Source organism: Eubalaena glacialis, chromosome 6 (assembly GCF_028564815.1).
Source record: "Eubalaena glacialis isolate mEubGla1 chromosome 6, mEubGla1.1.hap2.+ XY, whole genome shotgun sequence".
NCBI lineage: Eukaryota > Metazoa > Chordata > Mammalia > Artiodactyla > Balaenidae > Eubalaena > Eubalaena glacialis.
In genome coordinates, this window is record NC_083721.1 from 81,251,390 (window position 1) to 81,261,284 (window position 9,895).

At 39.2% G+C, this 9,895-nt stretch overlaps 1 protein-coding gene across 1 annotated transcript; it reads left to right on the top strand.

Moving 5' to 3' along the window:
- Positions 1–1,283: 1,283 nt before the first annotated feature.
- Positions 1,284–2,479, top strand: SST (somatostatin). The gene is made up of 2 exons (XM_061193288.1): positions 1,284–1,421; positions 2,267–2,479. Exons 1-2 carry the CDS (start codon positions 1,284–1,286, stop codon positions 2,477–2,479), a joined length of 351 nt encoding a protein of 116 aa, XP_061049271.1.
- The last annotated feature ends 7,416 nt before the right edge of the window (positions 2,480–9,895 follow it).

The window sequence follows — 9,895 nt, forward strand, 5'->3', positions numbered from 1 at the left end:
GAAAAAAAGAAAAGAAAAAGCTACCAGAACTCTGATCAGGACAGCAAACATCTAACTAGACCACAACCAGAATTCCAGAACAGCATTTCTCAAACTTCCTTTTTATTTGTGTGGGGAGCAGGGGAGCACTGTTGATGCTTTTCTCACACAGAGACTTACAATAATGGTCACTTACATTCAGGGGGTTCCTGGACTTCTGTATGTCCAGACTGGGAGTCCCTGACCTAAAACTGCTACTACTAGCCAGGAATCCATTAGAAAACTCAGAGTTGAGTGAAAAGAATCCTAGCCTTGGAATGTGGAGGTCTGGTCCTTGCTCCAGCTGTGTACTATGTGAGCCAGAGAATTTCACTGCCTATTTCTAGGCTCAGTGACGCAAACTCTGAGGTTTAGTAGATGTTTTCTGAGATTTCTTTCTAGCTCCAAGTTTCTAGGACCAAAATGAAGTCAATCTCACTTTTTTTTCCTTCAGCATTTTTTGTCACAGTGGAATGGCAAGCAGACTAGAAGTGTCTCTGCTGCTGAGAAAGAGGGATGGAGGGTGAGTTTAAGGTACTCTTCCATTATAAGGAAAAGTGAAGTTCTTTTCAAGCCCCATTACATCTTAATCTACAAGACTCTTTACAGAGTTAATGGAGAAAGGTGACTTAGTCCTTCTAAAATCCACATTCCATTTTCAAATCTGTTCTTAGAGGAATGCTTATGACATTCACTGTCACAATCTCTTGTAACCGTCTCCACTTGTCACACTCATATACTTTTGCATTTGGTTCTCCTAAAATGTTTGAGCATGCTGATGGATAGAATTGTCTGGATACACTTATGTGTGTGCGGCTGAGTGTGATAGTGCATTTGCTTCTCCAGGGGCTGAGTGTTTGAGTGTGTGTAATTAAGTGTGCACATGTGTGAGTGAAATTATGGAGTGTGTATGTGCGTAGCACTGAGTGAATATAAAAAGATTGTGTAGATGGTGTGACGTGTGGAATCGTGTGGGCCTGTGCCTGTGCAGGATTTAATTTTTTTTAATAAGCCACTTCTGATTGTGTAGCCTCCTCTCACCTCTGTGATTGATTTCACGAGGGTAATGGTGCGTAAAAGCGCTGGTGAGATCTGGGGGCGCCTCCTAGTCTGACGTCAGAGAGAGAGTTTAAAAAGGGGGAGACGGAGGAGAGCATACAAGCCGCTTCAGGAGTCGCGAGGTTCAGAGCCGTTGCTGCTGCCTGCGATCAGCTCCTAGAGTTTGACCAACCGCACTCTAGCTCGGCTTCTCCGGCGCCGCCGAGATGCTGTCCTGCCGTCTCCAGTGCGCGCTGGCCGCGCTCTCCATCGTTCTGGCTCTGGGCGGTGTCACCGGCGCGCCCTCAGATCCCCGACTCCGTCAGTTTCTGCAGAAATCCCTGGCTGCTGCCGCTGGGAAGCAGGTAAGGAGACTCCCTCGACGTCTTCTTTCCCCTCTCCAGAACCTCCCAACCTTCCCTAGCCTTGCCTCTGATCCCTTGGGTGAATTTAAGAGGTGCTCCCAAAGAGTGCCGGTGCTTTTCTGGGTCCCTTAGCTACCAAAGCTCACAGGAAAACTTTCAAAGTACAGAATCCCTTTTTACCTCTTTGTTTCTCCTGATCAGCGCAGTAGGTCACTGTTCAGGTGAGTTCTTTAGCATTCAAGAAAATTCCAAGACCTTGGTAACTGAGCTCGAAGGGATGGTGACATTTATCCCCGGTGCTGACCGCGGGAGGTGCTGACCCAGGTGCTGAAAGCACGGACCTCTGAAGCTGCTACTGTCCTAAGCACCACCTCCCTCCCATGCAGCGGGATTGGGGGCTAACTGGCGCTCTACAGCCAGAACACAATATGTTTACGATTGTGAAAGATCTCGGTCTCCACAGCTGACTTAGTAAAAATGGTAAGAACAATTCTAGTTTGCCGCTCATGATATGGAAATTGAGTTAAAGAAACTGTTGGCTCATGTTGAAAAACTAACGATCTATTTCTTTCTATGTGTGTATTTTAAACCTACAGAAGCAGAAAACTTGCAGAAACGTTTGCGTTTTTAAAGCTTCTTTGGGTACTTGGTGATTATAACAACAGCCCTTGTTTTTATATCCTTAACCAATTTTAAGTGTGACAAAAAGTGCACAGCTGTGAAAATTGGGGTTTGGGTGTGGTTAAATCTGTTTTTCAAGCAGGCTTTTCCATTTCTCCTTCTCCACCATCCTCATTCTTATCCTCTCTCTCTCTCTCTTTCGCTCTTCCTTCCACCCCATACAGGAATTGGCCAAGTACTTCTTGGCAGAACTGCTCTCTGAACCCAACCAGACAGAGAACGATGCCCTGGAGCCTGAAGATTTGTCCCAGGCTGCTGAACAGGATGAAATGAGGCTGGAGCTGCAGAGATCCGCTAACTCAAACCCTGCCATGGCACCCCGAGAACGCAAAGCTGGCTGCAAGAATTTCTTCTGGAAGACTTTCACATCCTGTTAACTTTATTAATTATTGTTGTCCGTATAAGACCTCTGATTCCTCTCCTCCAAACCCCGTCTCTCCTCCCTAATCCCCCCAATCCTCAGTAAGACCCTTGCATTAGGAATTGAAGACTGTAAATACAAAATAAAATTATGGTGAAATTATGAAAAAAAGGATTTTGGTTTCTTATTGAGTTAAACCTTTCTGTTCAATACTATATGATTAACTTCGTTTGTGATTTCAGTCAAGTTCTTTGAGATACGCACTCCAAATCTCACAGACATACTGTTTAAAATTCCCTGTGGTAATAAAAGTTATGTTTTAAATGGCAACCTAGATAGTTTGGGTTATTTTAAACATAAATAATCTCAATTAACTCTATGAATTCTAGTTTTAATCCAGCGGTAGTTATTGGAAGGGGCTGCCACAAACATCAATTACATTTTAAATACCCTTAAAATTATATGTTGAAATGAGTATTAGTATTAATGGGTAGGCAGGCTGAAATGTCCAACTAACCACCAGGCTGATATGTAAAATAAATGATATATAAAAAATAGAAGGGAAAAATCACTTAGAAGTTGGAGGAAAGAAGCTGGCTTAAATAGCTAAAATAAAGTTCTCAGCTTTTAAAATGTGTTTATAGTTTGTGAACATTTATCTAGAGAAGAACATTGCTTTAATATCTTCTTTGACAATCCTCTCTGTAACTGAACAAGGTTAAATGACTGCTTCTGTTTTAAAAGTAAGCTCCTAAATTTTTTTCCTCAGGGGGAAATACCAATTTAATGATAAGATTCCAACATGAGAGCTATGGGTTGCAAGAAACATGTGTGTTGGGTCACCTCAGTGAATGCAACACTATTGAAGGTATGGAGTACAATATCATAATTGCAGAATAACGGAAGGAGATATCTCAAGCCTTCTTTTGATTTTATCAAAGTGAGAGTCAAATAAAAATGCAAACAATAATAAAAATAGTCAGTACCTGTTAGCTATTATTATTAGTACTATAATAACATACTAAGTGGTACTGCTCAAGACAGAGATAAAAACATTGCTGATTTAATTCACAGAGACCTTAAAAAGGTGTCCCTTTGGGGATGTGTGTTTTAACTATCAACTGTATTTCTGAATAACTGCTAGAATAAGAAACCAAATATAAACACAGAAACTCAGTGTAAATCCCCATAGTATGAACTTTCTGATGGGAGCATATAAACATCTAAGAGGAATTTCTTATTTTACAGAAAATATTTATGTTAGATAATACACATTTTTAATATAAACGTGCTTAGTGGAAGTTAATTCCTGAACAGCTGATCAAACAAGAGAAAATCTAAGCCACTTTACTAAGCTCTGTGAAAACAGAACATCCTTTGAGGTACTGGTGCATCTTTTATTTACAAGGCATTTAGGAGGGAATTAATGTGTCCACTTAGGGGATCTGTCTCTGTTAAATGCCTTATGTACTTCTGGTTACCAACCAACTCAATGGAGTAATAGAATCACATTATTATGATTAAAGCACAGGAGAGAACACAACTTAATAGTTTTCCGAGAAGTGCATAGATTGTATGAATGCCAGGGGATTTTAAGTTTTTAGTATCATCTTTAGTTGTCAGTTCCCAACAGTAGTATGGAAATAATTGGCAAGAATTATATAGTCATGTGCCTATATATATATATATATATATATATATATATATATACATATATATATATTCTTCATTTAAAGATTAAGTTGAATGGAACATTTAATCACAGTTAGTTACATTTCAGCCTCATTTTTGCCACCTTCAAAAGTAGAAGGCTGTCCTGGCAAGGGTACCGATGTCCCTTCCAGATGTGACTGCCGTTTTGTGCTTCAACATTGACAAAAGTGTTAAAGGAGTACTGATTTTGGTCATTTTAATTAAGATATGGAGCAGAGTTTTTTAAAAGATATATATAGAAGGTTTCACTTTTTACTTCCCAGTTCATTTGTGTTCCTCTTTTTGTTTGTTTTTATTTTTTATTTGTTTATTTATTTATTTTTGAATTTTATTTTATTTTATTTTATTTTTTTATACAGCAGGTTCTTACTAGTTATCTATTTCATACATAGTAGTGTATATATGTCAATCCCAATCTCCCAATTCATCCCACCCCCTTCCCCCCTTGGTATCCATACATTTGTTCTCTACATCTGTGTCTCTATTTCTGCTTTGCAAATAAGTTCATCTGTACCATTTTTCTAGATTCCGCATATAAGTGATATTATACGCTATTTGTTTCACTATTTGTTTTTCTTAAGTTTGATTCACTGCAAGAGTCTAGTATTCTAGCCTGTTTACCACCTAGCCACAACGAACTTTTCAGATTATATTTTCCTTCCTCTTTAATACAACCACAGACTTCAGTAGTCCTGAACTACCTGTTCTTTCTTTTAATGGGATAGCTTGGGCAAGGTACTCTTCTTTTCTGGGCCTTGGTTTCTCTATCTGAAAATAGGCATACTAATAAAACCAATCCCTTAGAATTACAAGGATTCACCAAGATCATGTGTTTAGAGTTCTTAGCACATGGTAAACAGTTGGTAAGTTAGATGCTATAACTGGTGTTATTTTTTTTCTCACATGTGCTGTGCTTTCTAGACTCTCTTTCTTTGCTTTTGCTCTTTCTTATCATTTCTACAGGTCCAAGTCTAAGCCAGCCTTCAAGATTTGTTTTATAAGCTTCTTGTTCCATAAAATTCTTGCTTTGAGCCCTCAACTGGGATATCTCCCTTCTCTATTAATCTGTATCTCTTCCAAGAGGTTTACTTATCACTTCCTGCCATTTATAATAGTTGTATGAGTGTATGTAAGAGGGTGAGTATTTGTGTATGAACTTCCAATGAATAAGTATATGTCAGATTCACATATAAGGTGCAATCAGTACCTCAAGCAATGCACATAGCAGGTTCTCAGTGTTCACTGAAGAATGAATGAATGATCCATGTGCTTGCAGTCTCAAGCGAAACAAATCTCTATTACTAGGCAACAACATTTTTTTTCTTAAGAATAGCACAGGAAAATGACAATAGTGCCTATTCTATGTGATGCTGGTGTGATACAAGAAAGACATAGCACATGGTTATAATTTTAAAAACCACTGAAGCGTGTGATTAGCAGACCCACTCATTTTGGAAGCTGCAATCAGTCCAGTTTTCTTTAACCATTTTACAAAGTTCCTCAGTGGGGCCTGCTTAACTGTCCACCAACTGTGAACTCACAGTTGTAGAGAATCAGATTCACTAACACTTTAACCACATTTGTTTATTTTAAGATCATACAGATTCACTCTTGGCCCTAATGCAAGACCAGTTTTTTGGCCTTGGCTCAAACTATTCTCAACATACAAACAATTCTGTTTTATGGTGACACAAAATACACCTTTAATTCTGAATATTAGACATGAAAGAGGGCTCCGAGATCATCTCATCCTCACCACTCATTTTACTGGAAGCTGACATATGGAGAGGTTACCTGCACTACAAGATAGTCAGTAAGTTGATGTAGAGTCTGGACAAAGCCAAAGTTCCCCCTCTTCTACCTCAGGGTTATTTTGATGATCTTACTACACTGCCCCCTCAAGGAATCTGACCTTCTGGATAATTGGTGTGTTTCATTAGTCTGAAGTGAATGCCAATTTTTTCCCTGGAACTTCTTCACCTTCCACCAAACAACTGGTCTGCATCTGAGGGAGAATAAGACAGTTGATACAAAATAGCTTCCTGTGGTAATAGAAAAGACATTAGGAAGAAATGGTAGAGATACTGATGAAGAGGAAAAGAAACTCAAGGGAGACAGTCTTTGACAGTCTTAGACCAAGAAGCAAGGAATTAGCCTGTCTTGGAGTGGAGACGGAGGGGCTTCCCCAGCAAGTGGATGAACTCACACCAAGGAGACAGGCTTGTGCCTGTGGGGCTGGTCTTCAGTGAAGTCATGATCCACATCCACAGGCCCCGGGAGGAAACACCTCAATGACCACCTCTGCTTCTTCAGTAAGTGAGAATGAGTGCCTTAATTTCAGGTGTTCACTTTCTTATTACCTAGAATGTGCCTCCGTGTTGAGGACTTGCTGGACACTGGAAACAAAATTTGTATGGTAGGGTCTTTGCTTTCAGGGAACCCAGTCTAGGAGGTAAGACATATTCCTTTAAAATGAGCAAATGCTACAACGGAGATTTGTCTAGAGTGTTAGGGATAAAAAGAGGTGCCAGTAGCTCCCTTGCTTTTTTCTCTAAATTATTCTCCTTATTAGTTTTTAAATTATGGTTTGAAAGTCTAAGTGATTTTACCCTTGATGGGATGAATAAATTATAGGTATATAATGATATAATATACACATTTACAACTTAATCTAGGTTAGCTTGAAAAGTGTTTATATTCCTCTTTTGTATATGAAGAGGCTGAGAATGAGAGAGATTAAATAACTCACCCAAGATGTCACCAGCTGGTGAGTGGTGGAGCTGGAACCAGGTTGTCTGATTTCCAATCCAGTGCTCTTCCCACTGTATTTTAGGGGAAAGAGGTGAATTAAAGGGAAACTTAACTTGCTGGGCAAATTAAGAGCAGATCAGCTTCGGATCGTCTTAAGTTTGCTCTTCTATACATAATACAAAAGGGTATTACTACTCTTGCTGTCAGAGGAGAAATGGATTTAGGCTCTGGGATTGGGGTTTCGTTCTGTTACTACATTAGGAGCATTATTTCCAAGGAACTCTTTTTAATCTGTCTTTCCACACGTTTCATATCATAGTTTTAGTTTTGCTAAAGGAAGGAATAAACAAACAAACAAACAAATAAATAAAATTAACAACCTTTAAGCACATCTTTTCCCACTCAATCTCACACACACAGGTTTTAGTACAACCCGGGCTGTGGGCATTTTTCGCATGAAGTAGTTACAAATCTATCAGTCCGCATTTAGTCTACAGGTCATGGCATCTGCCTCCCTTATGCCTGGGTAGTGGTCATATATTCCTCCCTCTGGCCTTGTAGGTATATCCTGTGGAAAGCTGGCTTGAGGCTGGGATTTGAAGACCTGAGACTTTTCATTGAAACTTATAAATGAGATGAACTTTTACAAAGTAGGCTTTTATACCGCTGAAGTTGATACACCCGTCAAGATCTCAGATAAATATTCTAGGTCATGTAAGTGGCCACCTCATTCCTATTAGCTTCACATGTCTCTGGAATATGGTCCATTAAGATGGTGAAATTGTTATCTAGAGATTAAACAGCTCATTAAAATAAATAATATTTCAAAGAAATTCAGGCTTTTAAAGTAGGGTTCAAATAGTTAAGAAAGATAATGTGTTCCCAATTAATGGCTATTTAATTCTATCTTTCCTGTATAAAAAAATATATAAAAGTACATTTTCCATTCCAATGCTACATTAGGGTCAAATGGCACATCTTATGAAAGAAACATTAAGCTACCCTAGAATTGCTGTCCCTGGGTAATGATTTATTTGACTACCAAAGGCACATCATGAAAGTCAAGATTACAAATTTAACTAGGACATAGCTCTTTCTTCTTCATTTTCCCATCTATATTCTCCCACTCACTGCCCAAACACAAGGATGAAAGGCAATGATTTTAGCAGACTTATCATCTTCTTCGTCCTCCTTTTTATTTGTTATTATACATGGGTTAGCATGATATATTCATGACTAAGAGCCCTCAAGTTCTATGGCCTTCAAGAAACCTGGAAACTCCTAGCTCTCACACTCTTTTTCTCATGTGATTTATGAAAACGCTTATGCATGGATCACCTATTGTGGATCACTGCAGTGGACAGATTTCTGATGTTGTTGCTGCTGCCTTTCTCCTTCTTTCTCCTCTTCCTCCTCCCAGTTCTTCTCTAATATTCACTCCTCTCTTTGAGAGCAGCATCCTGAATTACTTTTTGTGATCCACCCCACTGTGCGTGCTCAACCGTGCGGTTGGAATGGGAATGACTCCACCTGCAGTCCAGGATGGATACCAGAATGGATTAAGCCACTCAGAATATATCAACCCTGTTCATAAGGATTGGTTCATGGCTTGGGCACATGACCAATCACAGTGAAACTTAAGACTTTTATGGGCTCATCTGGGACATTTCTATCTCGCTGATTGTGGATGAGGAAGCATGAACATTTTTGTCCACTGTATTGAGGCTGCCAGTGTAATCTGAAGGCTTGTGCTGTAGAAGGCAGAGTGATGAGATGTAAGAAAACTGGGTCTTTGGTGGCCTCATTGAAATACAATATTAAGCTTATCACAAACAACAGCAACAACACGATTTTTATCTCTGTACACTTCATATGTATTATCTAATTCTCTATATTTTATGAGTAGTTTGGTTTTCCTTTATTTTAACCAGAAACTTTCTTATACACACACTTAGTGGTACCTTGTATTGTTAGTAGTGTATGTGTGTGTGTGTGTGTGTGTACGTGTACATATGCATGCATGTATGATACTATGGGTATGTTTTTGTTTATATATCTCTAGCTATTATATATTTATGCTTGTCATAACTTCCCAATTAAGATGAAAGTTTTGAGAGGAAAAAGATTAGACTGTACTAGATTTTATATCTTTTTGAAATCCCATTATTTGACAGGCCTATTCTAGCTTCTTTACAAACACTGTTGATAATAAAGAACAGGAGAATTGCTGACATTTATTTAATACTTTCCAATTTATTAATGTGCTCTACAACTGTTATCTCATGGAATTGTCACACATTTTATAATTTATAAATTAGGCATCAGGACAGGAATTTATACCTCTATTTTTTACAAATGTAGAAACTGATGTTCAAGGCATGTAAGTAACTTGCCCAAAGTCACAAATAGCTTTTGTGGCAGAGCTCAAAATTAAGACCAGCTCTTCTGAAGAATCAAGTCAAGTTGCCCATCCATTTCAGTTGTAGGGACACCGCGATCGATTAGACGATGCCAAAGGTCTCTGTAGGTCAGACCCTTTGGTTTCTGCTTTCCCTCTGCTGCTTGTTATGGTAAGCACAGCCTCCTCATTTCTGGTAATGAAGCCCCACCATTTGGCCTCTGACATCCCAGGATCCCATGGTACCCACTGAGTTCAGGGAGCCTGTTTTTATGGCAAAAATTCTCACTGTTTGTCACTCCTGGCCTACAGAGAAGACGCTGTATGAGCTTCACAGAGCTCTTTGCCAGGCTTCCCATCCACAAGCCTTGGTGAAAAGAGTGTCTCTGGATCATTTCACTGAGCATTGGTAGGAGGTGAACAAGTAGGTATTATGTGATCATGCAAAAGTGTAAAATGTAAAAAGAAAAGGTGTCCTTGTTTTTATCTAGTGTCTTGACTTTGGGCTTCCCTATGTACTCTTCCTCAAGCCCCTGACTTGAGAGTTACATCCTGCTGGAGATGAGACAC